The following is a 22738-nucleotide window of genomic DNA, read 5'->3' on the forward strand; positions in this document are numbered from 1 at the left end:
GCGTGCATAGATTTTTAAAAAGCCTTTGACTGTATTGACAGGTCCATACTATGGGAGAAACTCGTGAATACTGGAATTGGGAAAACATTTTCTCGTCTCTCATGCTCATGATGCCCATCACTGAAATGTCTGGTCCAGACTCGATTATTTACAGACCAGCATTAGATCGCTGAGTGTGGCGTTAAACAACAAAGAAAACCAAACGTACATCATTTATATTTTGAGTTTTACAGTGATACACATGTATGTTACATTTTCGTTGCGTCCCCATGTTTGTATTTGATCTCCAATCACCTTTCCAATACGAATGTAGGGAACAGTCATTTTCTTAAATGTGTTTGGAAATCATGCATTACATAATTGGAAATGAATCATGACTTAGTTGTGTTTGTCCTGGGTAGATATGCAGTGATAATGGTGAAGGAGCAATGTAGCCATCCGTGACGGACGTTCACATTTTTTCAGCATCTCCGAGGAGACACCAATAAGGTGTGTTTCTTAACCGTACCTACACACTAAAGATCTTATTTTAAACTCCTACTGCCAAGCGACCAGTTATCGCCAAGGACCAATTATCGCCAACTCCCCGTTATAGCGCGCACGTGATCGCATATCATTTAACTTTTGCTCGTTTTCATAAGAAGAAAGAAATATTTATCCGAAAATGATGGAACAAAACGGATACGAGGAAATATTCAGAAAAAGCTAACATAATCGCCTTGCTCAAATACTTTAGAAAAGACGCGCGGTCGTTGTCACGTGACTTATTCACGCGAAAATATAGATCAAGTAATACCCATGATGCACTTTCAGTTCTGTTATTGCTTGCTATATGTCTGTCTATTCTTCCCCAAAATACAATTCTAAAACCTATTTCAGCTATATTTCCAAAACAACGAAAGCCTGTATATATCGCAAAATCCTTAGTACATAGTGTTAAGGGTAAGCGTGTGTATATCGAATTGGGGGGATATTGGTTTATGTCAGTTTGCAGACAACAAGTTGAAAATAGCATATCTTTTTCATTTTGATGAATAAAAACATTGAGTGCCATACCGCAGATACTAAAAAACTGTAAAGACGATGGCGATAACTGGTACAGTAAGTCGACGGGGAAGTTCTATTTCCACTGTTTTGATTCCCCGTGGTAGCGTTATAACAGAAATCAACTGAATCTTATTTCACGGACAGGAAGCGTTTTTGCTCTTAGTTTCACAAAAAATAAAAGTTATTGGAACAGTCAACTTTGTACACGGAATATGTCAGAAATAACATGAAGAAAATGGCGCTAACTGGTCGGTGACCTGTAAACTGTCACTGTCACTTGAACCAGAGACCATAAAATAGATAACCCTCTGCTTGAACCCACTAAATTATCACATAAAACTTATTTCACAGTAATTATGAGGCATGCAAATGTACGCGATTTGCAAACGTCCGACATGGTTCTTCCATGAAACCCAGGCCTTGTTTTGTGCCGTTTCTATTATGACTGTATGAAGCTAAAGTGTCAGGAATAGGATCATCACAACAGTCTCTGTTCAGCGACTGCAATCTCGTACTGGAAACTGGCCTCATCTCACCATTGCCTTTGTAATTGTATTGTAGTTATACACTCACGGTTGATGGTGGCTAAACGTTAAACAACTAAAAAATGTTTATTCGGTTGTGATGTATAGTCACACGCAAAAGAAACGCAAGTGGTTTTAAGCAAATAGGTAACAAACACGGAACCATAAATTGATACGAGTTTTAGCATGTAGTGAAGCCTGATGGTGAAATCAATATTTTTGGTTGCATTTTGGAAGCCCGGAGTAAAAACGCAACATAAAAAGCAAATCGCAAAAACGCACCATTTCAATGAATATGTGGGTATCATGTACACATTTCTCGCGAAATCGAAAATGCACGAACTGTAGTGGGTATAAAACTGTGGCCGATTCTTGGATCTACCACTCCTTGGTCAACAATGCCACGCCTAACTCAAATTCAGAGAAACTAGGCTATCGGACGTTTGGAAGCTGGAGAGTCTGTCCAAGATGTTGCCTGTCATTTCAACGTTAACATAACCACAATTTACCGTCTTCTGCATCGATATAATGCTACACAGACCACAGATGACCTTCCTCGGAGCGGTCGTCCTAGGGTCACCACACCTCGACAAGATCGGCAGATTACCCGTCAACACCGGCGACATCCGTTCCTAACTGCAAGTGAAAGTGCTTGACAGACCATAGGAACACATCATCGACACATTAGCCGGGACACTGTGATCCGACGTCTCCATTCCAACAACCTCAGATGTCGCCGACCAGCACGTCGTCCTGTTCTCCAACCACGGCATCGACAAGCACGACTGTAGTGGGCACAGGGTCATCGCAATTGTCGTCATCGTGAGTGGAGGCGTGTCATCTTCTCTGATGAAAGTCGCTTTTGTGTCTCCCATGCAGACGGAAGAGTCAGAATTTGTAGGCATCGAGGTGATCGTTTCGCTGACAGAAACGTTGTGGAAAGGGATCCATGGGGTGGACCTAGCGTCATGATATGGGCAGGGATTGGACTTAATGCGAGACTTGGACCCATGTGCTTTCTGAATGTTGGTCAAGGTCGGGGACACGGCGTCACTGCTCAGCAGTATATCGACCAAGTGATCAGAACCCCACGTTGTTCCATTTTTTGCATATCAACAACACATTTTCCGACAGGACAACGTTCGTCCCCATTTTGCCAGAGCTACCATGGCCTTTCTGCAACAACACAACATCCGTGTTCTACCCTGGCCAGCCCTCAGCCCTGATCTGAACCCCATCGAACACTTGTGGGATGAGGTTCAAAGGCGTCTGCACAATGTGTGCCCAGTCCCTACAACTGCCGATGAACTACGCACAGCTGCTCTGGATGTGTGCAGGGGGATCCCTAGGGCCTTCACAAATCGTCGGATCCACTCAATGTACAGGAAATGTGTGGCAGTGATCAATGCTAATGGTGGTCACACCAGGTATTGACTGACATTTTGGGTATTGACCCGAAACTGTGTAAAACCCTTAACATTTGAAAAAAACAATTATGTCATCTGCCTTTAAATCCATTAAACTGTCTTCAGTCAAATTTTTGTCAATCTTGCCCTATTAGTATTTCTTGTCTTTACTGTTGAAAATAAATAACATGTATACTGCATACTCGACTTCGGTTTCTTTTGCGTGTGAGTATATTTGATACGGGTATCATAGGCGATATTGCCCTCAAAGTGAGACAAAGCGTTACAAGCGAACATTTTAACCACTAGGCTACCCCACTGCCCCAAAAACATTCTGGAGAAGTTTACGAATGTCCTGACTTTATTAGAGTATGTGCACAAGACGTGAGAGGGAGGAGCAGTGCCACGTTGTCCGAGTACTCGTTCCGCTCACCAGGCCGGGTCAAGAACTGAAACATACGTTGTGTTTGTACATAATGTGTGTCAACAGGAGAAATGAGACCCGTGAAGATCCGGGGTAGAATAGGTCTTCAGCAACCCATGCTTGCCTTAAGAGGCGACTATGCTTGCCTTAAGAGGCGACTGTGCTTGTCGTTAGAGGCGACTAACGGGATGGGATGGTCAGGCTTGCTGACTTGGTTGATGCATGTTATCGTATCCCAATTGCGTGGATCGATGCTCATGATGTCAATCAATGGATTGTCTGGTCCAGACTGGATTATTTACAGACCGCCGTCATATAGCTGGAATATTGCTGAGTGCGGCGTTAAACAACAAACAAACAAACATAATGTGCTAATTGGAGAAATACACAAATATTTTAGTAGAAATGTTATTAAAAAGGTGATGCTTTTTTCCTGGCCATTATCATTACCTGCCAGATGAACGATAAATATCTTTTTCAATACGCCTGCTTTACAGCATAACACTTTTTCTGACTGACCTGGACCTTCCTGAATTCTGACCCTGGAGGTGAAGGGTCATCTGGAGTGTAAAGGTCACTGAGTCGGAGCCATATGACATCCGGCTCAAGGTCAATGAGATGCTGAAAGCATGTTAAGCTTGCCTGAAATAGAAGCATTGATTTCTCATTGATATGTAATGGTTATGCAAACATACAAGGATATTGATATATCAAGGTTATCTTTTTCCAAATCTGATCAAGAGAAAAGTTCAGAGTAAAAATATCTTCAGTCAATTTAGTCATATATCGTTAGCATGATCAACTTGTTAGCACGATCGACTTCTTAGCATGATCAACTTGTTAATATGATGAAAATTGAGTGATTTTTTTCTGTTTTGGACACAGTTTGGCCGATAACTCGACTTAAACCATTTTGCTACTTGTTTATTTGTTCTATGTGAGGTTGCCTAAGTGTGCACACTGATTTTGTTTATAAAATGTGCATTGCAGTATGCAGACTGACTTGTTTAGAGCCATTTATTTGATTTACTTAATTTTGTCATACAAAAAATAAACATGTCTTCCACCAAAATGAAACACCAGAACCATAATTTTCTAATGCATAAATGACATCTTGTGAAGAAAAGTGTGGTTGTGCTTTGTTCTACTACATAAACCTCTTTTTAAGGGTTGGCAGCTGATCTATTTACATTCTGGGGATAGGGGAGAGAGGGGCCAGAGATAAAGTGTCTCTGAAAATTCTTGAAAAAGATAATAATGTTTCAGACTGCAAGAGCAGTTGCCTGCAACAAAATATTACATAGCTGCAAGGCGTTTTTCTTAAAAAGAGAATCCTCAGTGTTTAAAAAGAATAAATGTGTGGTTTTGTAGCTGACAAAATATCTAACCAGGATACAAAATCCCAGGTCCCCCAACCCCAGGATATCAATGGTCGGTCACTACCAAACTCACCTGAGGATCTAACCAACTCACCTGGGGATCTTACCAACTCACCTAGGGATCTTACCAACACATCTGGGGATCTAACCAACTCACCTGAGGATCTAACCAACTCACCTTGGGATCTAACCAACTCACCTAGGATCTAACCAACTGACCCGAGGATCTAACCAACTCACCTGGGGATCTTACCAACTCACCTAGGGATCTAACCAACTCATCTGAGGATCTAACCAACTCACCTAAGGATCTAACCAAATCACCTAAGGATCTAACCAACTCACCTGGGGATCTAACCAACTCATCTGAGGATGTTACCAACTCACCTAAGGATCTAACCAACTCACCTGAGGATCTAACCAACTCACCTCGGGATCTAACCAACTCACCTAGGATCTAACCAACTGACCTGGGGATCTAACCAACTCACCTGGAGATCTAACCAACTCACCTGGGGATCTTACCAACTCACCTAGGGATCTAACCAACTCACCTAGGGATCTAACCAACTCACCTGGGGATATGACCAACTCACCTAGGGATCTTACCAACACATCTGGGGATCTAACCAACTCACCTAGGGATCTAACCAACTCACCTGAGGATGTAACCAACTCACCCAAGGATCTAACCAACTCACCTGGGGATCTAACCAACACACCAGGGGATCTTACCAACTCACCTAGGGATCTAACCAACTCACCTAGGGATCTAACCAACTCACCTAGGGATCTAACCAACTCACCTGGGGATGTAACCAACTCACCTAGGGATCTAACCAACTCACCTAGGGATCTAACCAACTCACCTAGGGATCTAACCAACTCACCTGGGGATGTAACCAACTCACCTAGGGATGTAACCAACTCACCTAGGGATCTAACCAACTCACCTAGGGATCTAACCAAATCACCTGGGGATGTAACCAACTCACCTAGGGATGTAACCAACTCACCTAGGGATCTAACCAACTCACCTGGGGATGTAACCAACTCACCTAGGGATCTAACCAACTCACCTGGGGATGTAACCAACTCACCTTGGGATCTTACCAACTCACCTAGGGATCTAACCAACTCACCTAGGGATCTAACCAACTCACCTTGGGATCTTACCAACTCACCTAGGGATCTAACCAACTCACCTGGGGATCTAACCAACTCACCTCGGGATCTTACCAACTCACCTAGGGATCTTACCAACACATCTGGGGATCTAACCAACTCACCTGAGGATCTAACCAACTCACCTTGGGATCTAACCAACTCACCTATGATCTAACCAACTGACCCGAGGATCTAACCAACTCACCTGGGGATCTTACCAACTCACCTAGGGATCTAACCAACTCATCTGAGGATCTAACCAACTCACCTAAGGATCTAACCAAATCCCCTAAGGATCTAACCAACTCACCTGGGGATCTAACCAACTCATCTGAGGATGTAACCAACTCACCTAAGGATCTAACCAACTCACCTGAGGATCTAACCAACTCACCTTGGGATCTAACCAACTCACCTAGGATCTAACCAACTGACCTGGGGATCTAACCAACTCACCTGGGGATCTAATCAACTCACCTGGGGATCTAACCAACTCACCTGGGGATCTTACCAACTCACCTAGGGATCTAACCAACTCACCTAGGGATCTAACCAACTCACCTGGGGATATGACCAACTCACCTAGGGATCTTACCAACACATCTGGGGATCTAACCAACTCACCTAGGGATCTAACCAACTCACCTGAGGATCTAACCAACTCACCCGAGGATCTAACCAACACACCTGGGGATCTAACCAACACACCAGGGGATCTTACCAACTCACCTAGGGATCTAACCAACTCACCTAGGGATCTAACCAACTCACCTAGGGATCTAACCAACTCACCTGGGGATGTAACCAACTCACCTAGGGATCTTACCAAATCACCTGGGGATGTAACCAACTCACCTAGGGATCTTACCAAATCACCTAGGGATCTTACCAACTCACCTAGGGATCTAACCAACTCACCTAGGGATCTAACCAACTCACCTTGGGATCTTACCAACTCACCTAGGGATCTAACCAACTCACCTCGGGATCTAATAAACTCACCTAGGGATCTTACCAACTCACCTGGGGATCTTACCAACATACCTGGGGATCTAACCAACTCACCTAGGGATCTTACCAACTCACCTAGGGATCTAAACAACTCACCTAGGGATCTAACCAACTCACCTGGGGATCTAACCAACTCACCTAGGGATCTAAACAACTCACCTAGGGATTTAACCAACTCACCTGGGGATCTAACCAACTCACCTGGGGATCTAATAAACTCACCTAGGGATCTTACCAACTCACCTAGGGATCTAAACAACTCACCTAGGGATCTAACCAACTCACCTAGGGATCTAACCAACTCACCTGCTGGAGAGGTTTGGGCTGTTGTGCACTTAGATAAGGGAGACAACCCTGCACAACCAGATCGAGACCACGGGCTTCCACCTGCAAACAAGTCATCAAAGTCATATATCACACACTGTTAAACCATATATCACATACTGTTATACCATTAATCACACACTGTTAAACTACATATCACACACTGTTAAACCATATATCACACATTGTTAAACCATATATCACACACTGTTAAACCATATACCACACACTGTTAAACCATATACCACACACTGTTAAACCATATATCACACACTGTTTAACCATATATCACACACTGTTAAACCATATATCACACACTGTTATACCATAAATCACACACTGTTATACTACATATCACACACTGTTAACCATATATCACACACTGTTAAACTACATATCACACACTGTTAACCCATATATCACACACTGTTAAACCATATATCACACACTGTTAAACCCAATATCACCCACCTAATTAACCACATGTCATGCAACCATACACCAGACATTATAAAACGATATATCACAGCCATATATCACACAAATATACCATATATATCAAACAATATTAAACAATGTATCATAAACAAATAAACAAAATATCACATATGAATAAACCATTTATCACACACTATTCTACTATATCACACACTATTCGAGCATATATCACACACCTTAACCATACACCAAACACCACTAAACCATACTATGCACAATATGAAGCTATGTAGCGTACTCAATTAAAACACACATGACACTATCAGACCATGATGGCTCCAGACTGGATCACCTCCCTCCTGACAGATGGGTCCAGACTGGATCGCCTACCTCCTGACAGATGGTTCCAGACTGGATGACCTACCTCCTGACAGATGGGTCCAGACTGGATCACCTCCCTCCTGACAGATGGGTTAAGGCTGGACCACCTACCTCCTGACATGGTTCCAGACTGGATCACCTACCTCCTGACAGATGGCTCCAGACTGGATCACCTCCCTCCTGACAGATGGGTCCAGACTGGATCACCTCCCTCCTGACAGATGGGTTCAGGCTGGACCACCTCCCTCCTGACAGATGGGTTCAGGCTGGACCACCTCCCTCCTGACAGATGGGTCTAGACTGGATTACCTACCTCCTGACAGATGGGTTCAGGCTGGACCACCTACCTCCTGACAGATGGGTCCAGAATGGATTACCTACCTCCTGACAGATGGGTCCAGACTGGATCACCTACCTCCTGACAGATGGGTTCAGGCTGGATGACCTCCCTCCTGACAGATGGGTCCAGACTGGATTACCTACCTCCTGACAGATGGGTCCAGACTGGATTACCTACCTCCTGACAGATGGGTCCAGACTGGATCACCTACCTCCTGACAGGTGGTTCCAGACTGGATCACCTCCCTCCTGACAGATGGGTTCAGGCTGGACCACCTACCTCCTGACAGATGGGTCCAGACTGGATAACCTCCCTCCTGACAGATGGTTCCAGACTGGATCACCTACCTCCTGACAGAGGGCTCCAGACTGGATCACCTACCTCCTGACAGATGGGTCTAGACTGGATCACCTACCTCCTGGCAGATGGGTCTAGACTGGATCACCTACCTCCTGACAGATGGGTCTAGACTGGATTACCTACCTCCTGACAGATGGGTTCAGGCTGGACCACCTACCTCCTGGCAGATGGGTCCAGACTGGATTACCTCCCTCCTGACAGATGGGTCCAGACTGAAAGACCTCCCTCCTGACAGATGGGTCCAGACTGGACCACCTACCTCCTGGCAGATCGGTCCAGACTGGATCACCTACCTCCTGGCAGATGGGTCCAGACTGGATCACCTGCCTCTTGACAGATGGGTCCAGACTGGATCACCTCCCTCCTGACAGATGGTTCCAGACTGGATCACCTACCTCCTGGCAGATGGGTCCAGACTGGATCACCTACCTCCTGACAGATGGGTCCAGATTGGACCACCTACCTCCTGACAGATGGGTCCCGACTGGATCACCTACCTCCTGACAGATGGGTCCAGACTGGATCACCTACCTCCTGACTGATGGGTCCAGACTGGATCACCTACCCACTGAGAGATGGGTTCAGGCTGGATCACCTACCTCGTGACAGATGGGTTCAGGCTGGACCACCTACCTCGTGACAGATGGGTCCGAGGTGTGTGAGGCAGGAGAGCTGCAGCTTGTAACACAAGGTGTACTGGTACGCCTGGGCGGAACTGCAACTACACAACAACCTGATTGTCAACTGTGGAACCAGCATGTATCGAATGATTGTAACTGTGCTACATTGTTTCTGTTGAGATTGAATTGTGTTAGGGCAGTGATCAGTCAGCAGGAAGTTACTATACTTAGATGCTTGTATGGTGTGTAAAACTTCTGGTCCGGTATACCTCGGATGGTGACAGTATGTTATAGAAACATGTGGAATGTTCTTGTGCCGCTAAACTGGTGAGGGCACTGTGTTGAAATTTCCAGTAACTTGTTAGGTTGTATATAAGGAGACAAGAGCGTGTTTATGCATCTCACACATTTGATCACATCAGAACCAGCTTTCATGTGAAGCTCACTCATCTTCCCTGATTCTCTGCCTAGCCCATCTCGGAAGTTTTGACCACTGACGCCTCTAGGTGAAGATACATCATTATCACTTACTTTTGCTATGACCACTGTATTCTACTGCCCACTGACGCCTCTAGGTGAAGATACATCATTATCACTTACTTACTTTTGCTATGACCACTGTATTCTACTGCCCACTGACGCCTCTAGGTGAAGATACATCATTATCACTTACTTTTGCTATGACCACTGTATTCTACTGCCCACTGACGCCTCTAGGTGAAGATACATCATTATCACTTACTTTTGCTATGACCACTGTACTCTACTGCCCACTGACGCCTCTAGTTGAAGATACATCATTATCACTTACTTTTGCTATGACCACTGTATTCTACTGACCACTGACGCCTCTAGGTGAAGATACATCATTATCACTTACTTTTGCTATCACCACTGTACTCTACTGCCCACTGACGCCTCTAGGTGAAGATACATCATTATCACTTACTTTTGCTATCACCACTGTATTCTACTGACCACTGACGCCTCTAGGTGAAGATACATCATTATCACTTACTTTTGCTATCACCACTGTATTCTACTGCCCACTGACGCCTCTAGGTGAAGATACATCATTATCACTTACTTTTGCTATGACCACTGTACTCTACTGCCCACTGACGCCTCTAGGTGAAGATACATCATTATCACTTACTTTTGCTATCACCCCTGTATTCTACTGCCCACTGATGCCTCTAGGTGAAGATACATCATTATCACTTACTTTTGCTATGACCACTGTATTCTACTGCCCACTGACGCCTCTAGGTGAAGATACATCATTATCACTTACTTTTGCTATGACCCCTGTATTCTACTGCCCACTGACGCCTCTAGGTGAAGATACATCATTATCACTTACTTTTGCTATGACCACTGTATTCTACTGCCCACTGACGCCTCTAGGTGAAGATACATCATTATCACTTACTTTTGCTATGACCACTGTATTCTACTGCCCACTGACGCCTCTAGGTGAAGATACATCATTATCACTTACTTTTGCTATGACCACTGTATTCTACTGCCCACTGACGCCTCTAGGTGAAGATACATCATTATCACTTACTTTTGCTATGACCACTGTATTCTACTGACCACTGACGCCTCTAGGTGAAGATACATCATTATCACTTACTTTTGCTATGACCACTGTATTCTACTGCCCACTGACGCCTCTAGGTGAAGATACATCATTATCACTTACTTTTGCTATGACCACTGTATTCTACTGCCCACTGACGCCTCTAGGTGAAGATACATCATTATCACTTACTTTTGCTATGACCACTGTATTCTACTGCCCACTGACGCCTCTAGGTGAAGATACATCATTATCACTTACTTTTGCTATCACCACTGTATTCTACTGACCACTGACGCCTCTAGGTGAAGATACATCATTATCACTTACTTTTGCTATGACCACTGTATTCTACTGCCCACTGACGCCTCTAGGTGAAGATACATCATTATCACTTACTTTTGCTATGACCCCTGTATTCTACTGCCCACTGACGCCTCTAGGTGAAGATACATCATTATCACTTACTTTTGCTATGACCACTGTATTCTACTGCCCACTGACGCCTCTAGGTGAAGATACATCATTATCACTTACTTTTGCTATGACCACTGTATTCTACTGCCCACTGACGCCTCTAGGTGAAGATACATCATTATCACTTACTTTTGCTATGACCCCTGTACTCTACTGCCCACTGACGCCTCTAGGTGAAGATACATCATTATCACTTACTTTTGCTATGACCACTGTATTCTACTGCCCACTGACGCCTCTAGGTGAAGATACATCATTATCACTTACTTTTGCTATGACCACTGTATTCTACTGCCCACTGACGCCTCTAGGTGAAGATACATCATTATCACTTACTTTTGCTATCACCACTGTACTCTACTGACCACTGACGCCTCTAGGTGAAGATACATCATTATCACTTACTGTTGCTATCACCACTGTATTCTACTGCCCACTGACGCCTCTAGGTGAAGATACATCATTATCACTTACTTTTGCTATCACCACTGTATTCTACTGCCCACTGACGCCTCTAGGTGAAGATACATCATTATCACTTACTTTTGCTATGACCACTGTATTCTACTGACCACTGATGCCTCTAGGTGAAGATACATCATTATCACTTACTTTTGCTATCACCACTGTATTCCACTGACGCCTCTAGGTGAAGATACATCATCATCACTTACTTTTGCTATGACCACTGTACTCTACTGACCACTGACGCCTCTAGGTGAAGATACATCATTATCACTTACTTTTGCTATCACCACTGTATTCCACTGCCCACTGACGCCTCTAGGTGAAGATACATCATCATCACTTACTTTTGCTATGACCACTGTACTCTACTGACCACTGACGCCTCTAGGTGAAGATACATCATTATCACTTACTTTTGCTATGACCACTGTATTCTACTGCCCACTGACGCCTCTAGGTGAAGATACATCATCATCACTTACTTTTGCTATGACCCCTGTATTCTACTGCCCACTGACGCCTCTAGGTGAAGATACATCATCATCACTTACGTTTGCTATGACCACTGTATTCTACTGCCCACTGACGCCTCTAGGTGAAGATACATCATTATCACTTACTTTTGCTATGACCACTGTATTCTACTGCCCACTGACGCCTCTAGGTGAAGATACATCATTATCACTTACTTTTGCTATGACCACTGTACTCTACTGCCCACTGACGCCTCTAGGTGAAGATACATCATTATCACTTACTTTTGCTATGACCACTGTATTCTACTGCCCACTGACGCCTCTAGGTGAAGATACATCATCATCACTTACTTTTGCTATGACCACTGTATTCTACTGCCCACTGACGCCTCTAGGTGAAGATACATCATTATCACTTACTTTTGCTATGACCACTGTACTCTACTGCCCACTGACGCCTCTAGGTGAAGATACATCATCATCACTTACTTTTGCTATCACCACTGTACTCTACTGCCCACTGACGCCTCTAGGTGAAGATACATCATTATCACTTACTTTTGCTATGACCACTGTATTCTACTGCCCACTGACGCCTCTAGGTGAAGATACATCATTATCACTTACTTTTGCTATGACCACTGTATTCTACTGCCCACTGACGCCTCTAGGTGAAGATACATCATTATCACTTACTTTTGCTATCACCACTGTATTCTACTGCCCACTGACGCCTCTAGGTGAAGATACATCATTATCACTTACTTTTGCTATGACCACTGTACTCTACTGCCCACTGACGCCTCTAGGTGAAGATACATCATTATCACTTACTTTTGCTATCACCACTGTATTCTACTGCCCACTGACGCCTCTAGGTGAAGATACATCATTATCACTTACTTTTGCTATCACCACTGTACTCTACTGCCCACTGACGCCTCTAGGTGAAGATACATCATTATCACTTACTTTTGCTATGACCACTGTATTCTACTGCCCACTGACGCCTCTAGGTGAAGATACATCATTATCACTTACTTTTGCTATCACCACTGTACCCCACTGCCCACTGACGCCTCTAGGTGAAGATACATCATTATCACTTACTTTTGCTATGACCACTGTACTCTACTGCCCACTGACGCCTCTAGGTGAAGATACATCATTATCACTTACTTTTGCTATGACCACTGTATTCTACTGACCACTGACGCCTCTAGGTGAAGATACATCATCATCACTTACTTTTGCTATCACCACTGTACTCTACTGCCCACTGACGCCTCTAGGTGAAGATACATCATCATCACTTACTTTTGCTATCACCACTGTATTCTACTGCCCACTGACGCCTCTAGGTGAAGATACATCATTATCACTTACTTTTGCTATCACCACTGTATTCTACTGCCCACTGACGCCTCTAGGTGAAGATACATCATTATCACTTACTTTTGCTATCACCACTGTATTCTACTGCCCACTGACGCCTCTAGGTGAAGATACATCATTATCACTTACTTTTGCTATGACCACTGTATTCTACTGCCCACTGACGCCTCTAGGTGAAGATACATCATTATCACTTACTTTTGCTATGACCACTGTATTCTACTGCCCACTGACGCCTCTAGGTGAAGATACATCATTATCACTTACTTTTGCTATGACCACTGTATTCTACTGACCACTGACGCCTCTAGGTGAAGATACATCATTATCACTTACTTTTGCTATGACCACTGTACTCTACTGCCCACTGACGCCTCTAGGTGAAGATACATCATTATCACTTACTGTTGCTATGACCACTGTATTCTACTGCCCACTGACGCCTCTAGGTGAAGATACATCATTATCACTTACTTTTGCTATGACCACTGTATTCTACTGCCCACTGACGCCTCTAGGTGAAGATACATCATTATCACTTACTTTTGCTATCACCACTGTATTCTACTGACCACTGACGCCTCTAGGTGAAGATACATCATTATCACTTACTTTTGCTATGACCACTGTATTCTACTGACCACTGACGCCTCTAGGTGAAGATACATCATTATCACTTACTTTTGCTATGACCACTGTACTCTACTGCCCACTGACGCCTCTAGGTGAAGATACATCATTATCACTTACTGTTGCTATCACCACTGTATTCTACTGCCCACTGACGCCTCTAGGTGAAGATACATCATTATCACTTACTTTTGCTATCACCACTGTATTCTACTGCCCACTGACGCCTCTAGGTGAAGATACATCATTATCACTTACTTTTGCTATGACCACTGTATTCTACTGCCCACTGACGCCTCTAGGTGAAGATACATCATTATCACTTACTTTTGCTATGACCACTGTATTCTACTGCCCACTGACGCCTCTAGGTGAAGATACATCATTATCACTTACTTTTGCTATCACCACTGTATTCTACTGACCACTGACGCCTCTAGGTGAAGATACATCATTATCACTTACTTTTGCTATCACCACTGTACTCTACTGCCCACTGACGCCTCTAGGTGAAGATACATCATTATCACTTACTTTTGCTATCACCACTGTATTCTACTGCCCACTGACGCCTCTAGGTGAAGATACATCATTATCACTTACTTTTGCTATGACCACTGTATTCTACTGCCCACTGACGCCTCTAGGTGAAGATACATCATTATCACTTACTGTTGCTATCACCACTGTACTCTACTGCCCACTGACGCCTCTAGGTGAAGATACATCATTATCACTTACTGTTGCTATGACCACTGTATTCTACTGCCCACTGACGCCTCTAGGTGAAGATACATCATTATCACTTACTTTTGGTATGACCACTGTATTCTACTGCCCACTGACGCCTCTAGGTGAAGATACATCATTATCACTTACTTTTGCTATCACCACTGTATTCCACTGACGCCTCTAGGTGAAGATACATCATCATCACTTACTTTTGCTATGACCACTGTACTCTACTGACCACTGACGCCTCTAGGTGAAGATACATCATTATCACTTACTTTTGCTATCACCACTGTATTCCACTGCCCACTGACGCCTCTAGGTGAAGATACATCATCATCACTTACTTTTGCTATGACCACTGTACTCTACTGACCACTGACGCCTCTAGGTGAAGATACATCATTATCACTTACTTTTGCTATGACCACTGTATTCTACTGCCCACTGACGCCTCTAGGTGAAGATACATCATCATCACTTACTTTTGCTATGACCCCTGTATTCTACTGCCCACTGACGCCTCTAGGTGAAGATACATCATCATCACTTACTTTTGCTATGACCACTGTATTCTACTGCCCACTGACGCCTCTAGGTGAAGATACATCATTATCACTTACTTTTGCTATGACCACTGTATTCTACTGCCCACTGACGCCTCTAGGTGAAGATACATCATTATCACTTACTTTTGCTATGACCACTGTACTCTACTGCCCACTGACGCCTCTAGGTGAAGATACATCATTATCACTTACTTTTGCTATGACCACTGTATTCTACTGCCCACTGACGCCTCTAGGTGAAGATACATCATCATCACTTACTTTTGCTATGACCACTGTATTCTACTGCCCACTGACGCCTCTAGGTGAAGATACATCATTATCACTTACTTTTGCTATGACCACTGTACTCTACTGCCCACTGACGCCTCTAGGTGAAGATACATCATTATCACTTACTTTTGCTATGACCACTGTATTCTACTGCCCACTGACGCCTCTAGGTGAAGATACATCATTATCACTTACTTTTGCTATGACCACTGTACTCTACTGCCCACTGACGCCTCTAGGTGAAGATACATCATTATCACTTACTTTTGCTATGACCACTGTATTCTACTGCCCACTGACGCCTCTAGGTGAAGATACATCATTATCACTTACTTTTGCTATCACCACTGTACCCCACTGCCCACTGACGCCTCTAGGTGAAGATACATCATTATCACTTACTTTTGCTATGACCACTGTACTCTACTGCCCACTGACGCCTCTAGGTGAAGATACATCATTATCACTTACTTTTGCTATGACCACTGTATTCTACTGCCCACTGACGCCTCTAGGTGAAGATACATCATTATCACTTACTTTTGCTATGACCACTGTATTCTACTGCCCACTGACGCCTCTAGGTGAAGATACATCATTATCACTTACTTTTGCTATGACCACTGTATTCTACTGACCACTGACGCCTCTAGGTGAAGATACATCATTATCACTTACTTTTGCTATGACCACTGTACTCTACTGCCCACTGACGCCTCTAGGTGAAGATACATCATTATCACTTACTTTTGCTATGACCACTGTATTCTACTGACCACTGACGCCTCTAGGTGAAGATACATCATTATCACTTACTTTTGCTATGACCACTGTATTCTACTGCCCACTGACGCCTCTAGGTGAAGATACATCATTATCACTTACTTTTGCTATCACCACTGTATTCTACTGACCACTGACGCCTCTAGGTGAAGATACATCATTATCACTTACTTTTGCTATGACCACTGTATTCTACTGCCCACTGACGCCTCTAGGTGAAGATACATCATTATCACTTACTTTTGCTATGACCACTGTATTCTACTGCCCACTGACGCCTCTAGGTGAAGATACATCATTATCACTTACTTTTGCTATGACCACTGTATTCTACTGCCCACTGACGCCTCTAGGTGAAGATACATCATTATCACTTACTTTTGCTATGACCACTGTATTCTACTGCCCACTGACGCCTCTAGGTGAAGATACATCATTATCACTTACTTTTGCTATGACCACTGTATTCTACTGACCACTGACGCCTCTAGGTGAAGATACATCATTATCACTTACTTTTGCTATGACCACTGTATTCTACTGCCCACTGACGCCTCTAGGTGAAGATACATCATTATCACTTACTTTTGCTATGACCACTGTATTCTACTGCCCACTGACGCCTCTAGGTGAAGATACATCATTATCACTTACTTTTGCTATGACCACTGTATTCTACTGCCCACTGACGCCTCTAGGTGAAGATACATCATTATCACTTACTTTTGCTATCACCACTGTATTCTACTGACCACTGACGCCTCTAGGTGAAGATACATCATTATCACTTACTTTTGCTATGACCACTGTATTCTACTGCCCACTGACGCCTCTAGGTGAAGATACATCATTATCACTTACTTTTGCTATGACCCCTGTATTCTACTGCCCACTGACGCCTCTAGGTGAAGATACATCATTATCACTTACTTTTGCTATGACCACTGTATTCTACTGCCCACTGACGCCTCTAGGTGAAGATACATCATTATCACTTACTTTTGCTATGACCACTGTATTCTACTGCCCACTGACGCCTCTAGGTGAAGATACATCATTATCACTTACTTTTGCTATGACCCCTGTACTCTACTGCCCACTGACGCCTCTAGGTGAAGATACATCATTATCACTTACTTTTGCTATGACCACTGTATTCTACTGCCCACTGACGCCTCTAGGTGAAGATACATCATTATCACTTACTTTTGCTATGACCACTGTATTCTACTGCCCACTGACGCCTCTAGGTGAAGATACATCATTATCACTTACTTTTGCTATCACCACTGTACTCTACTGACCACTGACGCCTCTAGGTGAAGATACATCATTATCACTTACTGTTGCTATCACCACTGTATTCTACTGCCCACTGACGCCTCTAGGTGAAGATACATCATTATCACTTACTTTTGCTATCACCACTGTATTCTACTGCCCACTGACGCCTCTAGGTGAAGATACATCATTATCACTTACTTTTGCTATGACCACTGTATTCTACTGACCACTGATGCCTCTAGGTGAAGATACATCATTATCACTTACTTTTGCTATCACCACTGTATTCCACTGACGCCTCTAGGTGAAGATACATCATCATCACTTACTTTTGCTATGACCACTGTACTCTACTGACCACTGACGCCTCTAGGTGAAGATACATCATTATCACTTACTTTTGCTATCACCACTGTATTCCACTGCCCACTGACGCCTCTAGGTGAAGATACATCATCATCACTTACTTTTGCTATGACCACTGTACTCTACTGACCACTGACGCCTCTAGGTGAAGATACATCATTATCACTTACTTTTGCTATGACCACTGTATTCTACTGCCCACTGACGCCTCTAGGTGAAGATACATCATCATCACTTACTTTTGCTATGACCCCTGTATTCTACTGCCCACTGACGCCTCTAGGTGAAGATACATCATCATCACTTACGTTTGCTATGACCACTGTATTCTACTGCCCACTGACGCCTCTAGGTGAAGATACATCATTATCACTTACTTTTGCTATGACCACTGTATTCTACTGCCCACTGACGCCTCTAGGTGAAGATACATCATTATCACTTACTTTTGCTATGACCACTGTACTCTACTGCCCACTGACGCCTCTAGGTGAAGATACATCATTATCACTTACTTTTGCTATGACCACTGTATTCTACTGCCCACTGACGCCTCTAGGTGAAGATACATCATCATCACTTACTTTTGCTATGACCACTGTATTCTACTGCCCACTGACGCCTCTAGGTGAAGATACATCATTATCACTTACTTTTGCTATGACCACTGTACTCTACTGCCCACTGACGCCTCTAGGTGAAGATACATCATCATCACTTACTTTTGCTATGACCACTGTACTCTACTGCCCACTGACGCCTCTAGGTGAAGATACATCATTATCACTTACTTTTGCTATGACCACTGTATTCTACTGCCCACTGACGCCTCTAGGTGAAGATACATCATTATCACTTACTTTTGCTATGACCACTGTATTCTACTGCCCACTGACGCCTCTAGGTGAAGATACATCATTATCACTTACTTTTGCTATCACCACTGTATTCTACTGCCCACTGACGCCTCTAGGTGAAGATACATCATTATCACTTACTTTTGCTATGACCACTGTACTCTACTGCCCACTGACGCCTCTAGGTGAAGATACATCATTATCACTTACTTTTGCTATCACCACTGTATTCTACTGCCCACTGACGCCTCTAGGTGAAGATACATCATTATCACTTACTTTTGCTATCACCACTGTACTCTACTGCCCACTGACGCCTCTAGGTGAAGATACATCATTATCACTTACTTTTGCTATGACCACTGTATTCTACTGCCCACTGACGCCTCTAGGTGAAGATACATCATTATCACTTACTTTTGCTATCACCACTGTACCCCACTGCCCACTGACGCCTCTAGGTGAAGATACATCATTATCACTTACTTTTGCTATGACCACTGTACTCTACTGCCCACTGACGCCTCTAGGTGAAGATACATCATTATCACTTACTTTTGCTATGACCACTGTATTCTACTGACCACTGACGCCTCTAGGTGAAGATACATCATCATCACTTACTTTTGCTATCACCACTGTACTCTACTGCCCACTGACGCCTCTAGGTGAAGATACATCATCATCACTTACTTTTGCTATCACCACTGTATTCTACTGCCCACTGACGCCTCTAGGTGAAGATACATCATTATCACTTACTTTTGCTATCACCACTGTATTCTACTGCCCACTGACGCCTCTAGGTGAAGATACATCATTATCACTTACTTTTGCTATCACCACTGTATTCTACTGCCCACTGACGCCTCTAGGTGAAGATACATCATTATCACTTACTTTTGCTATGACCACTGTATTCTACTGCCCACTGACGCCTCTAGGTGAAGATACATCATTATCACTTACTTTTGCTATGACCACTGTATTCTACTGCCCACTGACGCCTCTAGGTGAAGATACATCATTATCACTTACTTTTGCTATGACCACTGTATTCTACTGACCACTGACGCCTCTAGGTGAAGATACATCATTATCACTTACTTTTGCTATGACCACTGTACTCTACTGCCCACTGACGCCTCTAGGTGAAGATACATCATTATCACTTACTGTTGCTATGACCACTGTATTCTACTGCCCACTGACGCCTCTAGGTGAAGATACATCATTATCACTTACTTTTGCTATGACCACTGTATTCTACTGCCCACTGACGCCTCTAGGTGAAGATACATCATTATCACTTACTTTTGCTATCACCACTGTATTCTACTGACCACTGACGCCTCTAGGTGAAGATACATCATTATCACTTACTTTTGCTATGACCACTGTATTCTACTGACCACTGACGCCTCTAGGTGAAGATACATCATTATCACTTACTTTTGCTATGACCACTGTACTCTACTGCCCACTGACGCCTCTAGGTGAAGATACATCATTATCACTTACTGTTGCTATCACCACTGTATTCTACTGCCCACTGACGCCTCTAGGTGAAGATACATCATTATCACTTACTTTTGCTATCACCACTGTATTCTACTGCCCACTGACGCCTCTAGGTGAAGATACATCATTATCACTTACTTTTGCTATGACCACTGTATTCTACTGCCCACTGACGCCTCTAGGTGAAGATACATCATTATCACTTACTTTTGCTATGACCACTGTATTCTACTGCCCACTGACGCCTCTAGGTGAAGATACATCATTATCACTTACTTTTGCTATCACCACTGTATTCTACTGACCACTGACGCCTCTAGGTGAAGATACATCATTATCACTTACTTTTGCTATCACCACTGTACTCTACTGCCCACTGACGCCTCTAGGTGAAGATACATCATTATCACTTACTTTTGCTATCACCACTGTATTCTACTGCCCACTGACGCCTCTAGGTGAAGATACATCATTATCACTTACTTTTGCTATGACCACTGTATTCTACTGCCCACTGACGCCTCTAGGTGAAGATACATCATTATCACTTACTGTTGCTATCACCACTGTACTCTACTGCCCACTGACGCCTCTAGGTGAAGATACATCATTATCACTTACTGTTGCTATGACCACTGTATTCTACTGCCCACTGACGCCTCTAGGTGAAGATACATCATTATCACTTACTTTTGGTATGACCACTGTATTCTACTGCCCACTGACGCCTCTAGGTGAAGATACATCATTATCACTTACTTTTGCTATCACCACTGTATTCCACTGACGCCTCTAGGTGAAGATACATCATCATCACTTACTTTTGCTATGACCACTGTACTCTACTGACCACTGACGCCTCTAGGTGAAGATACATCATTATCACTTACTTTTGCTATCACCACTGTATTCCACTGCCCACTGACGCCTCTAGGTGAAGATACATCATCATCACTTACTTTTGCTATGACCACTGTACTCTACTGACCACTGACGCCTCTAGGTGAAGATACATCATTATCACTTACTTTTGCTATGACCACTGTATTCTACTGCCCACTGACGCCTCTAGGTGAAGATACATCATCATCACTTACTTTTGCTATGACCCCTGTATTCTACTGCCCACTGACGCCTCTAGGTGAAGATACATCATCATCACTTACTTTTGCTATGACCACTGTATTCTACTGCCCACTGACGCCTCTAGGTGAAGATACATCATTATCACTTACTTTTGCTATGACCACTGTATTCTACTGCCCACTGACGCCTCTAGGTGAAGATACATCATTATCACTTACTTTTGCTATGACCACTGTACTCTACTGCCCACTGACGCCTCTAGGTGAAGATACATCATTATCACTTACTTTTGCTATGACCACTGTATTCTACTGCCCACTGACGCCTCTAGGTGAAGATACATCATCATCACTTACTTTTGCTATGACCACTGTATTCTACTGCCCACTGACGCCTCTAGGTGAAGATACATCATTATCACTTACTTTTGCTATGACCACTGTACTCTACTGCCCACTGACGCCTCTAGGTGAAGATACATCATTATCACTTACTTTTGCTATGACCACTGTATTCTACTGCCCACTGACGCCTCTAGGTGAAGATACATCATTATCACTTACTTTTGCTATGACCACTGTACTCTACTGCCCACTGACGCCTCTAGGTGAAGATACATCATTATCACTTACTTTTGCTATGACCACTGTATTCTACTGCCCACTGACGCCTCTAGGTGAAGATACATCATTATCACTTACTTTTGCTATCACCACTGTACCCCACTGCCCACTGACGCCTCTAGGTGAAGATACATCATTATCACTTACTTTTGCTATGACCACTGTACTCTACTGCCCACTGACGCCTCTAGG

At 43.5% G+C, this 22738-nt stretch overlaps 1 protein-coding gene across 4 annotated transcripts in view; it reads right to left on the reverse strand.

Annotated features, from left to right (window-relative positions):
* Positions 1–3320: 3320 nt before the first annotated feature.
* LOC124126622 (TELO2-interacting protein 1 homolog) overlaps positions 3321–22738 on the reverse strand; it is a 112481-nt gene continuing 93063 nt past the window's right edge. For all 4 annotated transcript variants that reach the window (XM_048393197.1, XM_048393199.1, XM_048393195.1 and 1 more), the window contains 4 exons: positions 9435–9522; positions 7265–7345; positions 3921–4043; positions 3321–3426 (listed from right to left, as the gene is read on the reverse strand). In XM_048393197.1, coding sequence (XP_048249154.1) covers positions 3322–3426; positions 3921–4043; positions 7265–7345; positions 9435–9522 — 397 coding nt within the window. In that variant the 3' untranslated portion in view covers position 3321. The remainder of the gene's footprint in view (positions 3427–3920; positions 4044–7264; positions 7346–9434; positions 9523–22738) is intronic.

The sequence above is a fragment of the Haliotis rufescens genome, unplaced genomic scaffold (genome assembly GCF_023055435.1).
Source record: "Haliotis rufescens isolate VD_foot unplaced genomic scaffold, xgHalRufe1.0.p SCAF_117, whole genome shotgun sequence".
NCBI lineage: Eukaryota > Metazoa > Mollusca > Gastropoda > Lepetellida > Haliotidae > Haliotis > Haliotis rufescens.